The sequence below is a fragment of the Perca flavescens genome, chromosome 2 (assembly GCF_004354835.1).
Source record: "Perca flavescens isolate YP-PL-M2 chromosome 2, PFLA_1.0, whole genome shotgun sequence".
Taxonomy (NCBI): Eukaryota; Metazoa; Chordata; class Actinopteri; order Perciformes; family Percidae; genus Perca; species Perca flavescens.
The window spans coordinates 26,373,288-26,395,276 of NC_041332.1; the positions used below are offsets into that span (position 1 = coordinate 26,373,288).

Consider the following 21,989-nt stretch of genomic DNA (forward strand, 5'->3'; position numbering starts at 1 on the left):
CTGGCAAGCAGAAAATCAGGGCGAAAGTCCTGTAGGGGCACTTGCTATCACCAAACAAATTCTCTGATCAAAGAACGATCCCTTTGTCCTTGCTCATCCGTTTACATAACTAATTTATCCCACAATGGTATGACTGTACTCTTAATCAAACGTGCTGAACAAACAAGTCTTCCATCCGTCAACTTCCCCAGCCCTCTTCCATATTACTCATAATCAATAGGGGCTGGACCATTAGTAGACACATCACATGGACAAATGATGACCTTTGGACCCATGATACTTCACATATTTGTCATGTGATGAAATATGTTTTAGGAAGCTAGTGAGTAATACTGCCATTGGGTTTGTTCCAAGGACAATGTATCCAAATGCTTAACCAAAAACAGGTTAATTAAATTAACCTTTGTCCTTTGTATTTTTCCAAAATGCCCCCTAATGACCTAGTAATTTAGTGCATGCATCTTTGATACATTTCTTTTTTTTTCTTGTTTTATCGTATTATTATATAGAAAATTCCCATTACAAACAAACCCAAAACCTTAGCTCTGTTCAGTAGTTTCTTGTGATCAGCCCACAACAACACATTCACAAGATGCTGAATGAGAAATGGAAATTTCCACTAGCAGCCACAGCCGGCCATAAGATTTGCACATCTGAAACTTAATATGCCGAAGGGCAGCAACAAACACCAGGGCCTCAGAGGCAGAGCAAAAGGGCTCCTCAAAATGTGTTGGCTGTGGTAAGTGAAATGCCCATATTCAGATGATACTGAACTACCAATTTCTCAGCAATTTGAGAGGGGGGGGGAGAGAGAGGGGGGGGAGATGTTGCGGGGCACTGGGCATTCACATATCTGACCATCCATCAAAACATTATTGCTCCCAGTTGAAATGTCTTCCTTCTTTGTCCTTTCAGCAAGAGAGGAGGAAAAACAGATCAATTACAAATCATAAGATGCAGGCCAAGGATACAGCTGTCAGTAAGGGATGTAGAAAGCTTTAAAAGATATCTTTCTCTTTTTAAACTGTCCGACAGGGTTACTTCCTGAGAGGAATGAAGATGACAATATTGACGATCACGCACCCCATTAATTACGGTAGTAGCCAACAGTGTTTCCACTTTGAGCCCCAAAATATGCATTACAAAAAACTTGTTTTTCCAAAGTTGGGCCAAGTTCTACAGTAAGTAGGTCGCTGTAACTACAACTACAGTTATGGAGATGTGGGAGGCACAGGACTTGAGTGGAGCTGACAATGTCAACCTAATGCAGGCTGCTGATAGAAAATTTAAATTACTGGATTTACATCTAATGCCACTCCACGTGTGCGGACCTCACCTGTTGAGAAGTGTAAAAATCTTTTCGGTTCACTATGAAACTGTGGAGGGCCTACCTTAACTGTAGGTAATTAACGGGAAACACTAGATTAGTTGTGAAAAAATTAGAACAGTGCAAGTTTTCCTTTTGTATGAAAGAGCAAAGAAGTTGTAGCATGACGTGTTTGAGTTCACTTGTTGCACATCCTGCGACGTGACTATTGCACATGTGCACATCGCAATGTCGATGCTGAAACAGTATATCGTGCAACCCTAATATGAAGCCAAACGTCTGGGAACTAAAATCATCTGAATGGGACCAAAATCAAAAAGTGTGTTATGACCTTTACTATATATGCTCTTTTGCTGTCGCTCCCTCCTATTAAAGCCCATCATTCCTTAGTCGACTCTGATAGTAACACAAGCTGACACAAACAAGAGGAACTGACACACACAGCTGTCTCATAGCACTCTTGTTGACTTTTGTCGAGTAGCCACATACACACCCCTTTAAAATCAAGATTGGTGAGTGATTTTGTTTGGAAAATAAGCTTTTAAAAAAAAATAGCACTGAACAAGATAATATTCAAATTGTAACAAGCATAATCCTATGCTATGCTTTTCACAGCTACCTACTTTAGAGAAACAGGACCCTTGGTCTGTCCCAGGCACTATAAATAAAACCTGTAGTCATGTGAGGGTGAGTAAGTCATGCTGAAACATAAAAACAACCTGAACCCAATACGAGTCACATCAGTTCTTGGGGTTATCCACTACTGACCTGCAGGAAATAAATAGTCTGAGACAAAATGTAGCATCCAAAATGTGTCACGTTCACACACTGTGACTAAATCTAAAATGTTATATGCTTACTCCATGAACCTACTTCTTAGTGAAGCATTACTTTAGTCAATCTATTTAAGAAGAATTTGAGTTGGCCAAGTGCCTTGTGCTTGAAGCCAAGAGAAACAACGAGGGACTAGGATTAGTGGATGAAACCAAACAGTAGCACAATAGAGACATAATGTCAAAAAAAGGTAGCCACTAACTGCTCTGCATCAAGATAACACGGGAAGGGGCCAGTTATTGATCAACAATCAATGCACATGCAAGCTTTAGGCACAACTCTTTGCTTGCATTTTTCGTTTTACTGTGCATGAGGCTATATAATGCATACAGTATGTCAAATTATATAGCAAATTTTCAGCAAACCAGATTAAGAATTGCGAGTTAAAGTAACAAGATGGTTTTTGAAAAGTGTTAAAAGAAATGGATCAGTTGTATCAGTTAAGGTGGACTATCCTGTTAGCAATGAGGGGCAACTTATGTTTGATTTGATTTGCGTATTTAGGGGTATCATACATAATTTGTTCAACAAAACCAAATCATGAATCACTTATTCATTACATCACTATATCACACACACTTAATAACTTAATTGTAGGTCCAGCTTTGATTTAATTTATTATGTTTAAATAATAATAATACAAACCAATTTACTAGTGATTCTTTGCAGGGGCTTATTATCATGGAAATAAACCTGGGCCACATCATCTTATTTACCTTTAAGCTCAGCTCATTACGTGCTACACAATAGTTAAACACTGAAAGTAAAAGTCTGGCCTATTGATTAACCACACAAAAGGTACTTTAGTTTACTATGGTTTGACGACACATTCAACAAGCTACATTTACCCCCCAATTACAGGAGCTAAATGCAATATTGTGTTATGTAAAATAAAATCCCCTTATGTTCTTTCCCACTAATTCTGCATATTGCACCTTCTTTATATGTTAAGCACTGCAGCTAATGGCGTACACTGAGGGAGTCTGAAGGAGGCCTCTTGATCACCCACTTCTCAAATGCTGCAGTAATGTGTATTTGGAACATGTTGGACCGGCTCTAAGTGTTGAAGGAGACACCAGTCTGCCTAAAATCTGTTATGTGGTATTTGACTATTTAACGTTTGCCCTCAACGGGAGGCACCAGTGCCCTCAAGTAAGTTCCCTACATATAAAGTAACGCTAATTTCCTCTTAACTGGAAAATGGCATAACACACAGTATGAAATGACATTCCGTATACTGCCATTGACGAGCAGGCTTTGTATTGGGATGTTCACAAGGTGTCCATCGTCAAAGTAGAATGAGTAATCCCTTTAATCACACAAGTGTATTTTTATTTGGTAATAGTGTGTGTCAACACACACATAGCTGACCACCACTTTTCTCAGACTGTCTAAAGACCCTTTATAGAAGCCATCTAAACACCAAAACATCCGTTTACAAAAATGAAGTCAGAGGAAGACTAGCACCTTGCTGTTACAGAAGCCCAGTGTTGTACTTACATGATCCATTGGAAAATAAACTCACTCTATAAGTAAATGAACTGGGCTCAACTAGTTCTCTTACAGTAAGTCTCTTCAGGATTGGGTTGCACTAGCTATTCATAGATAGTTGAGCTATTTTATTAATTATGTCATTTCAGTTTGCCATTAACGGTCTTATTGAAAAATGAAAATGTTATCTGGCTTAACCTCTGGGTTAGGAACATTATAGTTATGCAAATGCTAAATGATTTAGGCCCGCTAATATTGCTAGATATTGCCATATAATACTAGGAAAATCCAAGTATCCAAGAGCAGACACTACTAGAGGGGCATTTACATTTGTGCACCGATTCGTGCAGTGCAACGTTTAACCACTGCAACTCAACATTAGAAGAGTGCAAATACTCACATTGGCAAACATGTCTGATCTCTACCAATACTCAAAACTCAGTCTCAAATAAAGCCTTTAGGACTTGGATGTTACATCTAAATGATGGCTTTCTGCCACTGTTTTCATCTCTGTATGCTTTTAAGACTTGTTTTGCTTAAAATTCAGAGAGACTACACATCTATTTCTACTCTGTTTTGGACAGGAGGTACAGTCATGTGTACAGGGATCAGTGGTATCACTCTCAGAGGTCAGTGCACAGAAGTTCAACTAATTTGAACTTTTGGTGCCGTCCACTGCATTGGTGCAGGGATGTTGCCAGTCAAATAGCCCAAATTCAACACAATGCAGAGTAAGGCTAAAGAACACATTTTTGTAATATATATTCTTTTCCTAGATGCTAGAAAGACTTCAGAATGTTGTAAGACATTGTACCATTGTTGTACAGCTGCTTCCACAGTAAGAAGTCACTATACAGAACTGAACACATTTTCGAGCACTATCAGGGCTGCATTGTTCAGTGACAGTTGATGGTTCACTAACTCTACACATCAACTTTGCCACTGTTGGAGAATATGTGCATCATGCATACAGGGATGTCAATCATTTGCATTAGTCAGTGCATAGAAAGTTGAACAAAGTGAAACTTTTTGTATAGTGCACTATCCACAACATACTTAAGTGCTCAAGACTCTAGCCAGTCAACATACCTCCTTTCAACTAAATTTGCCTCAGAGGGCTTTACAGTCTGTAAAGTACAGGTAAGACACCCTGAATCCTTAGACCATTGAATAGCAGAAGAAGGCTGAAAGGTATGTTTTTAAAAATTCTGATGTATATTCTGTCATCAGATTGCTATTAACATGACTGATTCTGGTGAGGACAACTTATCTCTGGTTACTTGGCAGCTGTTTCCACAGTAAGCAGTACTACAATCAATATTTTCTGCCACTCTCAGGTCTGCATAGTTCAGAAAAAAAACTGCTCATCTCATACAGAATTTTAATAGATTGGAGATAACTTTTTCTTTACAACAAAAAAAGTACATGACAGCATACACATAATTAAACAATGTCATACTTGCACTGCTGCCAGCTACATCCACCAAGAAGAAGCGTGCAATAGCTCATGCGTGTTACAGCCCATGAGCCCACACAATGCTGTTAGTGTTGACGGAAACAGAGAGATAGCCCTACGGTTTCCCTGCCATGCGTTTTCACAAGGGTTATCACCTTATCACTGTTTAGCTAAAAGCGAGTTTAGGTTTATACCTTGACATTATAATAATGTGCAAAAAAAGTGTTATTGTCCCGGGTGATAGGACATAATTAAGCTGAGTTGACTTTTACCCAGCCATTGGGCGCTATGATAGCTTAATGATTCCACTTCACATTATATACATATCGATCATGCATCTCTATGTTGCGGCTTGGTGTGGTTATTGTTCATTACAGAACAGGGGACAGCTGGGCGTAGGCTCGCTAGCTAGCAGCGTTAACCTTAGCCACAAATGACATCGCGTTCCTTAACGTTATCGCAGAGTAGCATACAGTCCAAAATATCTAAACAATGGTAACGTTCAACAGCGCTGACGTTATGTCAATTCAAAAACATTCGCACATCCCTCTACAAAGTCTGTATGATATAATATATTCACTAGTTAATAGACCACACGTTTGACTGGTCTTGAACTCCAAATATGACAGCATCAATGCTTCTTGCCAAGAGCAATACATTCAATATAACAGTAACGTTAAGCAGTTAGCAGCTAATGATAAGAGGACCATCCACTCACCAGCCGTTCCCACAGCCCCAGTAGTTGCGTCTGTTGTGTATTTCTTCACACACTCGGGGTGCTAGGAGGCTTTAAAAGCCGACAAGTTGACCCGAACTGAAAGCGAAGAGTGTCCTAACAACAAAATCTTAGCGTAACCAAACCCCTGCTGCAGGGCGACCTCATCACACAGCCCCCGCCTGTGATGTGGACGACGGTGGCGGCTGTGGTTAACGAGAACCTTGCTGGGTCTGAGTGGGAAGCAGAGGCAAAAGAAAAATGACGATAAATAAAGGAAAGTGGTGGATGGATGTATGTTGCTGGCAGGGAGGGGAGGTTATCCCGCGAGGGGCTTTCTCGTAGTGATTTCTCCCGAAAGAATCCGTCGTTGGCAGCAATGATATTCGTGGTTTGCAATCAGCACGACTCGCACGTAACGTATACGTTAAGCCCACTTCCACCAGTAGCTAGATCCCACCTCCTCCCAGTCAGCTCAGCATATAGAGACCCATACAGACCGATGGGGGTAATGCACGGATGTATTATTGCCGCTGGAGGTTTTGAGAACAGCGTGTACGACGAGGGGAGTGATGGGAGGGAGGGAGGGAGGGGATGCCGCAAATGGTCACGTAGCTAGCTGACTGCAAGGGATTTTTAAAATAATGGTTAAAATAAGAACCAATACTGGTTCTTGTAATGGTAATGCCTTGAGATGCAGGGGACCAGTTTTTAGTCATGTATAAAAAGTCAATGAACTTGCATTGCAGCTGCATCAATCAAGTTATTCAGATATATAAAAATAACAATATAAAAGTAGCCTAGCAAATAGACTAAAATAACAATTATAAAGTGCCAAAATACTGTATAAGATAATATTAAAAAATGATGTACAATATACAATTACAAATTTAACAATACATTAAAAAAGAAGAAGAAGAAAAAAAAGATAAATCTGTAATTGGTTAATTAAGACTGGTGCAGTATTTTACTGGGGTAGCTGGTTGAGGTGGAGCTTTTAAGTGCTTTATATGTTTCTTAGTGTAATCTATAACACACATCATATGTGAACGTTGAACAAGGGAAAGTTCCCCCCAAAATGAAAAATACATATTTTTCCTCTTAGTGCTGCTGCTTTTGGCCATAAATACAAAAAAATAGTTCCTGTATAACAACTCACAACCAGGTCTGTGGATTATCTTGAGTAGCCAGGTGATGATTTCTGGAAGGAGACATCGCTGATGAGTTTTTCTAATTAATTTGTTGGCGTAATGAGCATCACAAGCTGAGTGCCATCTAGTTCCATTATATTTGAGAGAAGGCAGACATCTCTACACCCGATTTCTCAAACACTGGGGAACTCACACCAAAAATCTAGACTGATAAATAGTACTACAGGTAAGGGAAAAAAATATGTTTTTTTTTTATTTGGTGGTGTACTCTCCCTTTAAGAACCATCTGAGTTAAAAAATACTTACTTATACATGTTCTTTTAAGCACAAAAAGATGTAGTTTAATTTCTTCACTATATGGAACCACCCCTGGTTCTAATTTGAGCCTTTATTTTTAATAATAGCCTGCTATAGTAAACATGCTGTTGGTGTTTCTCAATGATGATGATAATGGTGATTCTTGCCTGTTTCAGTAATGGGTGGATACGACTGGGAAAAATGTTGCCAAGCCAAAAAACAGTCATGTTTTTGGACATCAGGGCTATTTCAAGCTTTTTATAGGGCTATTTGTAGGGCTATTTTTTTCTCATGTGGTTTTCTTAATTACTATAACTATTGTACAATAAAGGCAGTGTCGGCTCTGGGGAAATGCTCAAAAGGTAAATAATCTGATCTGAGTTTCTGAGATTTTTTGCTAGGCAATTCAGAAATTATTTAGGCACACCTCCTAATCGCTCATTTATTCTCTGCTGTAGGTGACAGTTTCATGCAGTCTATTTCATATGAATATTTCAAAAAGATTTTTTTATAATATGCAATTGTCAAATAAATCTTGAGGAGTGGATCCACTATATTGTGGAAATTTCTGGTGTTAAGATCAACTGCAAAACCACAATCAGCTCTCAATATTGCCATCTCTGATGCAAAATGCAAAAACAATGCCTATATCTGGCAACATGTTGCCCTATTCAAGTTATCAGTTATGAAGATGTATTGCTAGATTAGATTTGTCCATAAGAAATTACATTGAGTGCATAAAAATGTATGTCAGCTTTGAAACACTGTGGAATCATCTAAGTTGCCTGGCCTATGTAGACACTTCCATGTGCAGACTGAGTAACATTTATCAACTTTGAACTCTTTTGAACTCTTGAGCTCTGAGCTCATCACATGTCACTCTTTACCCTAAAACCATCAAATATCAACAACTTGATTAACAATGGATTTCACCTCTGTATATTTATATTACTTCTCATTATGCATATAATATTTACATTCATGTTTACATTCAGCTTATTCATTTGCAATTACTGTCGTCCACAAATGTATATCACCTTATAAAACACCTTTTATTGAATACATTTATACCTATATTTTAACTTGCACTATTATGTCTTATGCCTTGGATTCTCGTTTTTTTTTAACTTGTTGAAAACTATTTCTTCTGTAATTGTTGTGGATCTGACAATAAATAACTTCAATAACCACAATAACTGTTTATTGTAGCCTAGCACTAACATGTAAAGTCTTTTTTCATAGTAACATTCAAACAGTCATCCTTTACATGTTGTTAGCAAGACTACTGGGGTTTAACAATTTATAATATACACAACATTTTCTCATGGTAACTGACAGTTTAAGGTGTGGAAGTTTGGTGTGACACATTTGCTGAAACTCATCGCCAATTCCTACTATGTCAGCACTTCCTCCTGATTCCTAAGAAATATGAATACCGTATCCAGGAAGCCACACTTTGGCCACCCAGCCCGGCACTTCATTTCCTTTAAAAGTAAAGGAGGAGCACGACCATTCCCCAATGCACATCACTATGAGCGCATGTCAATGAGGTGCGAATGACAGGGCTGCATTGTGAGATGGGTGCAAAGTGGGAGTGCCATGTGACACTCCTGAATGGGCTGCCGGGGGTTGGCCGGGGGGGAAGGATGGCAGCAACCACAAAGGCCCATTGAGGGATGGCAGACTAGGTACAAGACTGGCACTAGTCCTCCTTCCCTTCCATGGGATGGCAGGAGGAGGCTGCTGCTTGGTACTGACTGAATGGAGGAATTATTTCAGAAGAATAGGAGAGAGGAGGTTTATTATCACCATGTTACACTTCCTTTCGTCTGTTGATGGCCTTTATGTCCACTTCTGCACATACACCATGTCTTGTGTCATTTACCACTGTGTCTTGTTCATACAGCCAACAATAGGCTGTTGTGTTTTCAGCACCACAAAAGCATCATCAAATGACACCAAATGAGAGTAATGAAATAAATGTTTCCCCCCTCGCTGGCATAAAAAACAGTCCATTCGAAAGGCCGTACTAATATTAGATTTTCAAAAATGCATTATCAAAGGTTTCAGTCCATAAGAGAGCATGATATGACTCTATGAATGCTACCAAACCTACAAGAATGGCACATGTCACAATTTTAGAAAACAACCCACAATTCTGCCAGAAATATAATTAACACAAACTATGTGCATCTAGTCATGGAGATGATAGTGGTGGGTCAGGTTTAATGGCAATCAAATTACTTTAAATATGCAAAATACCAGAGATTGAAGAATAGTGAAACAATCTGAAGTTTTAGATGTTATTGAAAGCAAATATTATCTGGATTTGTGGTTTACTATGTTTTGTCTAGTTGGTATACTGTTTGTAAAATGACAGCCTGACTACAGACTCATGTTTTAGCATAGGAAGAAGACTGTGATAAAAGTGCACTTAATCTCAAAAGCAGAAGGACTGTTTTCAGTATATTCCTCAGGAACACTTACTGTAACAACACTATAACACAATCAAATAGGCATAGCACAGAATACAAACCAAAATAAAAGAGTACACACTATGCATCTATTATATATTTTTTACCTTAAATTAAACAGAAATGCATGACATATTGTGCTGCTTGTTAGTTTGCATTTTATTACCAACACTATATATGTAAAATTCACTGATATCCTCTTATTTCTCAGGCGTTTTAAGGTTTTTCTACTGCAAGCAGCTGTTGGCTCGACTGAACAAGCTGTCAAACTTAAAACGTATTCTCTTTGTTTCATTTCCTGAAGTTAGAGATGTTTTACAGACCTATACTGTACTGTATGTCAACATTATGTTTGCACTGTTCCAGCAAGAGCGAGACATTAAGTGACAATGTGTAATGTTTGAGTAGTGCATTCATACGAAGACACATTATTTGCTACCCTCTAGTGGCGATCATTTTACATTACATTTAGATCTGTGCTTCGAATTTCAAAGTAGGACAATGTGAAGGCTCACTATGAAATATACATAATATAGTTAATTGATGTGAAACAAATTAGGCTTAAGACCTGAAGATGAATAGTCAGTAATGGTACATAAGGCCTGATTACTGTAGGTGTCTCTATCTCAGATGTGTGCTGATAGATGTCCTGTGTGTTTACAAAAACACTCACACTCAAGTTAGTTTTATGTGGTGTATTTCCCACCATGTCATTTAAAGAGTCGGAAAAAAGTTATGCATAGAAGATTTATTATAAAACTTTGGTTTTCTGCATGCAAACAAACTCGTGTATTAGGTAGTCTATTATAATTTTATTTATGCCTGAGTGATAAAGAGTTGGTTTTGAAATGTCAAAAGCTCCAAATGTGTCAGGTTTCTGGTCTTCTTTTTGTGCTGAACTCACCACAATTCTTCATGAAATCCACAAGCATCTCCACCGTCTTTATAGCGTTTAGCTCCAAGTTGTTCTAACTGCACTAGGTCACGAGACGGTCAATCTCCCACCTGTAAGTGCAATGAGGGTGGTGTTGTCCGCGAACTTCAGGAGTTTGACGGACTGGTGACTGGAGGTGCAGCTGAAAAGACACAGCCTTGAGGGGAACCAGTGCAATGGACTTTGAGTCAGAGACATGTTTCCACAACTTCACATGCTGCTTCCTGTCAGGCAGGAAGTCTGTTATCCACCTGCAGGTGGAGGCAGGCACGCACAGCTGGGAGAGCTTAGGGGCCTCTCACTTCCCCTAAATTGCATCCCCGGCTCCTCCACTTGCCTCCCTTACTCGCGTCTTAGTCCATCCCACCGAGGCAGCATTGGGGAGATGGAGGAAATCATGGGAGGAGAGAGGAAAAGATGGATGACATGTCCTTTCCTCTGAAGCGTCACATGATTAGTTAGCTGTATGGGCAACGGCTTTCAGCTGCACGGCTTCCAGGAAGGCTGCTCTTGTGTATCCTCTCTCATAGCTCCTCAGAGATCCCTCCTCGATCCATCGGTCCTCAGGGCAGGAAGAAGAGCTTTGAGACAGCTTTCACAAAGTAGGACTAAAACAACTTCCGGTTCAGCCGATTCAGGTTGTTGTTGTGAAGGGTGGGGGCCTCTGGGCTGGGCAGTGATGAACAAGCCCGAGGCTGTGCTGAGGTGGGACTGGAGGGCTAGTACTGGAGAATGGAGTCACAGGAGATGGTAAAAGTTGCTGAGGTCGTTTGCCAGACATAGGTCGCTGATGGAGTGGGGATTCAGCAACCTTAGCTGTCTGAGTTCTGAGCTTTTAGAGATTCAACGTGTCAACGTTTCTTATCACTTTAACAAGATTGTTGGCTTTATTGCCTAGCTTTAACACAGGGGCCCGTAGGAGTCAACGTTCTTTTCACAAATACAAATCAACTCCTGCTGCTGTAGTTACAGATCAGCCACGGACAGTGTTTAATGTTTACAAGCCTGCCGTACTGGATTGGAAATTAGAAGAACATGTTCCATGTATGTGAGAGACCTCCTGCACCTCCTGCAGACTGTCTGACATTTAGAATCAGCAAGGTTGTGCGGCTGCAGTGTATGTTTTGTAACAGGAGAGGTCCACGGTCACATAACTCCCGCAGCTCTCCCAGTGAGACACATATAGCAGAGTCGCCTGTGACGAGGCAGCGTATCTAAACACAGGCAAGATGGGAACAAAAGTGTGTTCACTGACCTCATTGAACAAAATATGGAGGAGTGTTTCTGCATGCAAAACATGCAAATTTGTTTTACAATTCAACAATTCTTTGCACAGTGTCATAGTATATTAATTTGTGATTGAGACTGTATTACAATGAATAACTGCACAATGTGATTCCTCTAGAACAATGGATATATGGTAATAAAAGCCATCGCTCGTAGTGACAGAGGGTTATTATTATTGTCTTTCAGCCTATTGTTTTAGGTGTACTTTACGCTTTTGGTCCATCAGCATTGTTTTTAGTCGCAGCAGGCAGCTGTTTTCAGCAAAAAAGATAAACCCACTGTACACTGCTCAGCACTTAGCATATAGCAACTAGCTGGTTAACAAAGTGGAGCATTTAGTAGCTAAAGAGACGGATATTTTTCAATCATCAGGTGTCCAGAAACACAACTCCAAATGAATGCTTATGTTGCTCTGTATCTGCTGGATGAGTAAATAAGAAACTGTTTGCTAATATGTTCACCAAATTAACTTTATAAGGTGATCATATGTCATTGTTGTGTTTGCAGCTTGTTACGCTGTAGAGATAGGTCTGGCAAGCGAGACTGCGCTGCCCTCAAAAGGCCAAAAAATGAATTAATCCTGCTTTAAAGGAAGAGCACATGTACATTTTACTGATCTCTCATCTGTAACATCTTGCTTCTTCTGTCTGGGTAAGATGTGTTACTAAAGGTTCAGAGCTGTTGTTTGCACCAGTAACTGGTGATTGCAAGAAGCATTAATAGCTGCAGGTCAATGACTGCATCAAGGCGTTGGTCTCTCATCCCTTTCCTGGACTTCCAAAATAACCTCCACACGTGCGCAGGTCAGGTCAGAGGGTTATCACTCACCTCCCATTCATGTCCTCACTGTAGGACCACCGGATGAGACACAGAGGCCTGGACAATAATGTCATTGTCATGCGTCGTGTTTTTTGTTCTTCAGGCCAAAGATAAGGCAGGAAGCTATATTAATTATCCTTCCTCTCCCTCTTCACGTCTATCTCTGTCTGCTTCCTACCTTATTTAAACTCAACATGCATCTTCAACATCATCATCATCTTTGGTGTTGTCCATGTTTTTATTTTAAACTTTGACACTCTCACTTTGTGTTTTCACTTCATCAAAGTTAAATGGTTTGCTTAAAAATGTCTTGTTCAGCTATACGCCAACCAAAGCTAGCTATCTACCGTTAGCGTTAGCTGGTAAGTTAAAGGATAATTCCGGCCAATTTTTACGTTAATCTTGATCGCTATAGCTACGCGAGTACTTTCGATAGAAAAAACCCCTACCCGAATCAGTGCAGGTAACACTGAGAAGCTGCAGCTACGTACTACAAGTGTCCCCTGAGCTAAAACGGCAGTGCTCGGGGCAAGTTTTAGAGTGCCTTTGTGCCTCTTAACAGACACAATATGCAATTAATATGTCTGTGCCACATGAACAGGGCCCTTACGTGTCAACAAGATGCGTTTTCAACTCAGACATTGTTTAAATTCACCTACCCTGGTCCCTGTCCTTTCCTTCAATGAGGTTAAAAACCCCTTGAAGGAAATTTGTAATTTGTGATATTGAGCTATATCAATAACTAAATAACTTGATTTAAATCATAGAATTATCCAGAAGAAGAGCGAGACTGTTTTGTTAGCTCTGCCTAACCTCTCTGGTGGACCAAACACTGCTGGGTAATTAAACTTGTCACTAACTGTGAACCACTTGTGATTTTTCCCATAAAATGTTTCAACAGATACCAGTTTGTAATAATGCAAATGCAAGGCCTTTCATAGGCTCAATCACCATTGCCACCTTGTTCGGTGATACACAGTAACTTAAAGCAACACTATGTAACTTTTCCCGCTTCGGTCTCCCTACAGGTTGGAAGCGGAATTGTCCATTACATTACATTGTCCAGTTCATTCAAACTACAGATCTGAGGCGACCCGATCTGGCAAACTTGCACAATGTAATGTAATGGACAATTCCGCTTCCAACCTGTAGGGGGACCAAAGCAGGAAAAGTTACATAGTGTTGCTTTAACAAAAATAAATTTAAAGTGATGGTTCGGAGTAATTTCCCCCTAGGGTCCTTTGCACCATGACCTTGAGCCAAACACCCCCCCAGAAGCTTTTTTCACCTGGGTCTAACATTGGGTGAGTTAGCGTAGAGTAGCGTTAGCAGCTGAATAGCTTAGCGCAGGGGCTAATGGACCCACATTTGTATCTCGTAAATGACCCCACTAATAATGCCCGAAATGATACCAAAGGTCTACACTAGTACATATAGGTTATGCACTCATAAAACGATGGATTGGAAAGTTTGTAAGTACACAAGAAGTTTATGAACACTTGCCTGCTCTCTTCTGCTCTCTGTTGCTGCTGCTGCTACCTGCAGTTAGAGAGTGCTTAGGGCTGTCTACAAATTACTACACCGAAAAGAGATACAACAAAGATATTTATTAATTTAATGATTAAATAAGGTAATGTCTCCAAACTTACCTCAATTATTACTTGTCTCCTGCTAGTTATATTACAGCACTTACTTGAAAAAAAAAAGTTAAATTAAAAAATATTTTTGTTGCATCTCTTTTCGGTGTTGTAATTTGTAGACGTCCCTAAGCACTCGTCTTACAGCAGCAACAACAACAGCAGAGAGCAGAAGCCAGCAGGCAAGTGTTATTTACATAAACTTCTGGTGTACTTACAAACTTTCCAATCCATCGTTTTATGAGTGCATAACCTATATGTACTAGTGTAGACCTTTGGTATCATTTCGGGCATTATTAGTGGGGTCATTTACGAGATACAAATGTGGGTCCATTAGCCCCTGCGCTAAGCTATTCAGCTGCTAACGCTACTCTACGCTAACTCGCCCAATGTTAGACCCAGGTGAACAAAGCTTCTGGGGGGGGTGTTTGGCTCGAGGTCATGGTGCAAAGGACCCTAGGGTAAATTACTCCGAACCATCACTTTAAATGAAAATCCTTAAATACCTTAAATTCTTTGAGAAGGTGCAGTAATGTCTCCAAAATCATAGCAGTACAGTATGATGTGATTTAATATTAAAAATAGGGTTTGTGTCATCTTGAGTTTGCCTTAAATTATATTGATTAGATGGGAACATCAAGTAAGTGTGTCCAAAGTATTGACTCCTACAGATAATATTGGCCCAGTCAATGTTTGAATTATACTGCATCTTGTGGACAAGGCTTAGTTTTTTGACAACATGCATATTCTTTCAGTAGATGGTCACAGAAATGCTTAAAGTAAATCATATTGGAGATATGAGCAATAACAGTCTCCTGCACTTGCTGTCTCTCTATCCCTGATGAAGTGTTAATAAATCCATGCTTATTAATCAAAAAACACACACACACACACACACACACACACACACACAGACACACATCCTGCATGCTAAGATTGATACTGCACAGTAGCAGCACAGTTAATTCAATTGTGTACTAATAACCACAAGTCAAATGATCCCTATATTAACAACAATATATTGCTTATTTTTTTGCCTCTTTAAAAAAAATAAAAGGAATATAAAAGAACAAGGAGAATGTTTGAAATAACTGTATTGTTACCACTACTCAGCCCTACTTATTTAAGATAAGCTGCTTTGTCCTTTGTGCCATTCTGTGAGAAAGGCAGCTTACTCGTTAACATGGGTGATCAAGAGAGACTTGAGAGTAGGAGGAGGAGGAGGAGGAGGAGGAGGAGGTAGGCATCAGTTTTAGCAAGGGGGGAAGGATTTGGCCAAAACTCTTTGTGACAGGGCTCCTTGTTACACTAAAACAACAGAAAACTCCGACCCCTAGCCAAGACCTGTTGCGCAACCAGTGGTGTGATGGTGAGGGAGTGAAATAGAGTAAGAGAAAAGAGTACTGAAAAGAGGGAAAAATGGTGTCTGGAAATGATGTGTTTTCTTGCTCTGTTCAAACACTTTTACATTTAAATACTCACCTTTGCCTTACGTCCTTGTTGGTGATGAAATTCTAACATACGACTCCACTCAGATATGGTTTTCCATCAAGTGAAACATCTATCTTCATCCCAAAGTGCCTGTCATGAATGTTACAAATGCAAAAAGAATGTCTTATTGATAACCTTTTGATGGCTTAAGCGCCACGATTGCTTAGCTGTTATCATTTAACAGCAAGAAAGATATGTGACTGACAAGTTTCTGTGGTTAAGACGTTTAAGTGGATTTCACTTTCCAAACACTTGTAAACCAGATAAATTGGTGATTTTGAATTGCTCATCATTTAGAGTAATTGTCTTTTGTATGTTTGACAGCCTCGTACATTGAGGACACTGAGTCCATGTCCTCAGTATTTTTCTGGGAATTTGTAGGGTTTTTGCAGCAACCTAAAGCTTACATTCTCAATAAAAATGTAATTACTTTTTTGACTCATCATAGTTATAAATTTGATCAATTTTGATCAATTTTATATCTATGAAAAAAGAGAGATAAAAAGCATTTCAACTAGACTTTTTCTCCTGGCAGTGTGGAGAGGCCTTTGAACTACAGTAGCTAGCATTTAGACCTTCACAAATGAAATAGAAGACAGAAAAAATAAAGTTGAATAAATAGATCCAAAAATCCAAATAATTGAATAATTTTGGAGACTTCCTTTTTGGTTTCTGGGGGAGAGGGGGAATAGACAGTAGCTGGTCCTAATGCTACCATGGTTAAGGCAGATGTTAGCAGCTGTGTCCTGTTTTATTGGATTTGAGGATGTTTGCACTCCAGCAACCTTTGCCAATGTTACAGTGTTATGTTTGCCAAACACATTGGTTAGTCCTCATCATACAAGTTAGCTGGAAACGTTAAAAATTCAGCTGCTGACTGAACCAACTCATGGAGCTAACATTAGCCTATGTAGCTAGCTAGCTACACGCCATAAAAGCAACATTAATTAAGCCTCGCATTGCCAGACCGTCTTCCACAGCACTTTGGAGGAAGGTCTGGCTAGTCCACACACATTCCGTGATGGGAGAGAAACAGAGCAATGCCGCCTATGCAAAATAGCCTTGGGAAGGAACTTGTTTTGGTGAAACATGTACGTTTGAAGGTTGTTTTAGTTGTGCAACAGAAAACTCAGATTGGACAGATAAGTCTAGCTAGCTGTCTTGATTTACCCTGCAGAGATCTGAGGAGCAGTTTACCATAGTCCAAATCGATCAGAGTTTAAAATGCCAACACAAAGAAAGCCGGAAGGTGACAGACTGAAATGAGGGACATCCGCCGGATTTTCCGTCGGCAACTGAACAATCGCGGAAATGAAACGTCGTCGATATAGACTAATTAAGGTGGACTTGGAAGTCCTAGCTGTGGCCCTGATGTTAGCCCTTTGCTGAACAGGTGTCAAGTGTAGAATGTTGAAGTCGTAGATTGTAGATTTTTATTTGCTCCAGACATCATGCATTGGTCCCACACAAGTAAGAATGTTTGCTGTCCAAAATGTCCTGCACTGAACTCTGCAGCGGACTCCCTGAAGCTCTGTAGTGGATGTTCTTTCCCACTCATAGAGGACCTTGAAGTCTGACCAATGTGAGTTACACTATAACAGTAAACCTGCCATCAATGACTGCACTCTGATTGGTCCTTTCCTTCCTTGCTGCTTCATGGTGGTGGTGGAGGTAATGAGTCACTCTGTCTGTAGCATTCATGCAGGATGCTTGTTGCTGGGGAATGGCTCAGGATCATGAAAGACTGTTGTAGCCAGCTGACTGACTCCCCTCTTCAATGAGTTCATGTGCATGCTCCAACTGACCCATCAATGAAAAGCCACTTTCTTCCCCCTCTCTGGTGTGTGGCTGTGCAGGAGAGCGAAAGGGAGGTGGGAAAACGATGGACAATACAGTAACCCAACGCTGGCCGGACTCACAATGTGAGGTCTCTGTGCCTTGCTGGACCAACAAACAGAGAGGCCTTTCTCATGATCCAACTGCTTCACCAATCCCACGCCAGCATTCCTCTGCACTTTAATTATGCAGCAAACACATGCATATTCATGTGCTAATCACTTAACCTTGGCCGGGACACACTGTAAAGTAATTAAGATAGCAAAGGAACATGTGATCCGAGTGGGCCAATACATAGAAAGGACATTATTGGCTTGTGATTGCATAATCCTGTCAATAAAAGACTGGCTGATTGTTTAATCAGTGTTGTAGGTAACCGCAGGGTTTCTTGCTGCGCCCTTACAATTTTTGCTTCAATGAGCACAGTATGGCTCCATCCCATGTCAAAACAACAATCCTATTAATACAAATATTATATTTATATCCAGTCAAGTGTCTTATATACTAATGTACATATTATGTACACTGCTTTTTCTGAAAATCAGTTTTATATATATATATATATACAGTATATATATATATATACATACACACACACACACACACACGCTGTATATATACTGTATATATGAATTATACTAACCGTTGTGTTTATCCAGTGTCATGCTTCAATATTATACATAACACTTTGTTTTATATGTTTTTTACAGTTTTATTTTATTTGATTTGTGCTTCTACATGTCGGTGTTTTAATTGGTTTAAATCTGTGTGCTTTTGCTTGTTTTCTTTCTTGGTGTATATGTGGAAAAGTGTGATTGTGGTTGTTTCATGACAGAATAAAAACCAAACCAAGACTGACACAATAACTAGTCTTCAATACCTCATAGACTAGCTCATGGTGGAAGTGTGGGACTTCCAGGTCTCGCAGACAGTGCTCTGCCTCCGACACGTCTCCTGATACCAGGTACTCCTTGAGCAGGAGGTTCATCTGGAGCAGAATACAGACAGAGCTAAACACAGAGCTCAATAACACCTGAATATAACACCTGAATATATATATTTATACACACACACACATATATATATATATATATATATATATATATATATATATATACACATATATATAAAAATTAGGGCTGTCAAACGATTCATTTTTTAATCGCGATTAATCGACAAATTTCTATAGTTAATCGCGATTAATTGCATGTTTTATCACATGAATAAAATTGTGTTAGTTTGCATTTCAGAACTGTTTTTAAGTACATATTAACAATGGAAAGCAATTCTTACCAGTGTATCTTCATTGGGAATCAAATTAATGCAAAGAAAGTTACTTTATGAACTTGACTTTAAGATTTGTAATTGTTTATTATTTATTTACTGTCAACAAAAGAAAAATCTGTGAAACTGTCATTATCGCACAATTCCTCCAAGTAGCTAACCTAACTGAGATGTAACACTAACACTTTGCTTATACAGTACAAACAAAATGGTCCAAAACCAGATGCCACAGCAGGACATTTGTAACCTTTAAATTTTTCTAATAAGGAATGTAACAATTCTCCTGGACAGAAAAGGGGTGGACAATGTCCCAAATAACAAAAACAGTAAAAAAAATGATACAAACAACACAGTCCTAAAACCATATGCTGATATACATAGTCAATATAGTGTGCTGTAACTCCTAAATAATTTGAATTACTCACTGACGTCCAGTGATCACAGGTTAATGAGACAGCGTTTGCACTTTGCCGAAGTTCCAGTTGGGCTGCTTTCTCCGTGTCGTACAGACTGTGTGTGAAACTACTGTCCCCCTCGACAACTTTTTAAAAGTAAACTTTCCATTCAGAATCTTATTGGCATCCATTTTGGCGTCTCGCGCTTGCCATCCACTCAAAATATAATGTTTGCCTACTACTCTTTGGCTGGCTCGCAAGCCCAAACAAGTGTGTGCACTAACGTGTTTAACTGACCGCACTAATAAAAATCTGTCTACTACCTTAGTACCATGGACAGCACCTGTCAGGTTTACATGGACTTTTCTGTTGGTTTTCATGGACTTTCAAGGTTTTCATAGACTTTCAGTTTGTGTTTCCCATTCACATTCCCCAGCACTCCTCTCAGCCGTTCACTACTGATCACACACACCTGCACTGCATTACGCCAGATCATCAGTTCACCACCTGCATCTCATCAGTGACCACTTTCATGAGCAGCACAGACACACTCACTCTTTGTCGAGTCTTGCATTTGTTCACGACACTCTGACTTGCTCTCGTATTTCTAGTTTAGTCCCAGTACTTACTTACCTGTTGTAGGCATCCTGTTGTCTGCTGCTGCTCTGTAGCATTACCTTGTCTCCTGCCGGTATCCAGCCTGTTCACACTACTCTCTGTTGGATCATTGTAAATAAAGCTCACTGCACTTACTCCAGTCTGACTCCTGCTCCTTCCGTGCGTGACAGAAGACTCGACCACAACAAAAAGGACATGGATGAGGACGCCCTGGAGGATCATCTCTTCAACCAGAATGGAGACACTCTGGAGGACTTTGTTACGGTTTATCTTGATTACTATCAGAATGGGGCCTGGGAGAAGGACTTTTTGAAATATCAGTTCTGGAGCGGGTTAGATGACCCACTTGCTCGGATGCTGTTACTCAATGACCTTGAACTGCCGTTTAGAGAGCTTCTGGACCGAGCCCTTTGGGTTTGTGGTTCCTCCCTCACGGTAGCGCTTGCCGATCCAGAGCCAGCCGATCCGGTGCCTAAATCCTCGCCTCAGGCCCACCTCAGCAGGGAGCCATTCAGCAGCCCAGTCGGACAAGAGCCAGCAAATACTGCCCAGTCGACCAGAAGCCAGAGACTGCTCACAGCGACTGCCAAGCCGAGACGGCTCACCGCAACTGCCCTGCAAAGACTGCTCTATGCGAGTACCCAGCAAAGTCCTCGCCTCAGGCCCACTTCAGCAGGGAGCCATTCGACTGCCCAGTCGGACAGGAGCCGGAAAGCGTCTGCCCAGTTGACCAGAAGCCAGAGAATGCTCACAGCGACTGACCAGCCGAGACTGCTCACCGCGACTGCCTAGTCGGACAGGAGCCAGCAAGCGACTGCCCAGTCGACCAGAAGCCAGAGACTGCTCAAAGCGACTGCCCTGCAGAGACATGCAACCCTTCTGTTCCCGAGCTGACGTGCAGCTCTCCTTACCCTGGGCTGACGAGCAGCTTTCCTGAGTCCCAGCTAGCTAGCAGCTTTCTTGATTCCCAGCTAGCTAGCAGCTTTCCTGAGTTCCAGCTAGCTATCAGCTTTCCTGAGTCCCAGCTAGCTAGCATTCCCCCTGACTCTAGGCTAGTTAGCATTCCCCCTGACTCTAGGCTAGTTAGCAGTTCCCTTGACTCCAGTGTCCCCGAGCTCTCTAGTGTCCCCAAGCTCTCTAGTGTCCACGAGTCCTCTAGTGTCCCTAGTGTCCCCGAGCTCTTTAGTGTCCCCGAGCTCTTTAGTGTCCCCGAGCTCTCTAGTTTCCCTAGTGTCCCAGAGTCCTCTAGTGTCCCAGAGTCCTCTAGTGTCCCAGAGTCCTCTAGTGTCCCTGGGATCCCCGAGCTCTCTAGTGTCCCTAGAGTCCCTGAGCTTCCTAGAGTTTCCGAGTTCCTACAGTCCCGGCCATGTAGCGCCCCCCCAGAGTTCCTAGAGTCCCGGCCGTGTAGCGGCCCCCCAGAGTTCCTAGAGTCCCGGCCGTGTGGCGGCCCCCCAGAGTTCCTAGAGTCCCGGCCGTGTAGCGGCCCCCCAGAGTTCCTAGAGTCCCGGCCGTGTAGCGGCCCCCCAGAGTTCCTAGAGTCCCGGCCGTGTAGCGGCCCCCAGAGTTCCTAGAGTCCCGGCCGTAGCGCCCCCAGAGTTCTTAGAGTCCCGGCCGTGTAGCGCCCCCAGAGTTCCTAGAGTCCCGGCCGTGTAGCGGCCCCCCAGAGTTCCTAGAGTCCCGGCCGTAGCGGCCCCCAGAGTTCCTAGAGTCCCGGCCGTAGCGGCCCCCAGAGTTCCTAGAGTCCCGGCCGTGTAGCGGCCCCCCAGAGTTCCTAGAGTCCCGGCCGTGTAGCGGCTCCCCAGAGTTCCTAGAGTCCCGGTCGTGTAGCGGCCCCCCAGAGTCTAGACTAGCTGGCATTTCCCCAGAGTCCAGGCTAGCTAGCATCCTTCCTAAGCCCTCGTCGTCGCCGGTTCCGTCTGGCTCGGAGCCCTCCTCGTTGCTGG

At 41.3% G+C, this 21,989-nt stretch overlaps 1 protein-coding gene across 4 annotated transcripts in view; it reads right to left on the reverse strand.

Annotated features, from left to right (window-relative positions):
- Positions 1 to 10,899, reverse strand: part of rnf24 (ring finger protein 24) — a 33,821-nt gene extending 22,922 nt beyond the window's left edge. Inside the window, exon 1 of one of the 4 annotated variants that reach the window (XM_028595286.1) lies at positions 10,650 to 10,899. Coding sequence is in view for 1 of the 4 variants with exons in the window: in XM_028595296.1 (XP_028451097.1) it covers positions 5,112 to 5,161 (50 nt within the window). In the remaining 3 variants the exon portion in view is untranslated. Of the gene's footprint in view, positions 1 to 5,111; positions 5,165 to 5,826; positions 6,388 to 10,649 lie in introns of those variants that run through there. The other 3 variants (XM_028595277.1, XM_028595260.1, XM_028595296.1) reach the window with 3 other exon arrangements.
- Between the last annotated feature and the right edge of the window lie 11,090 nt (positions 10,900 to 21,989).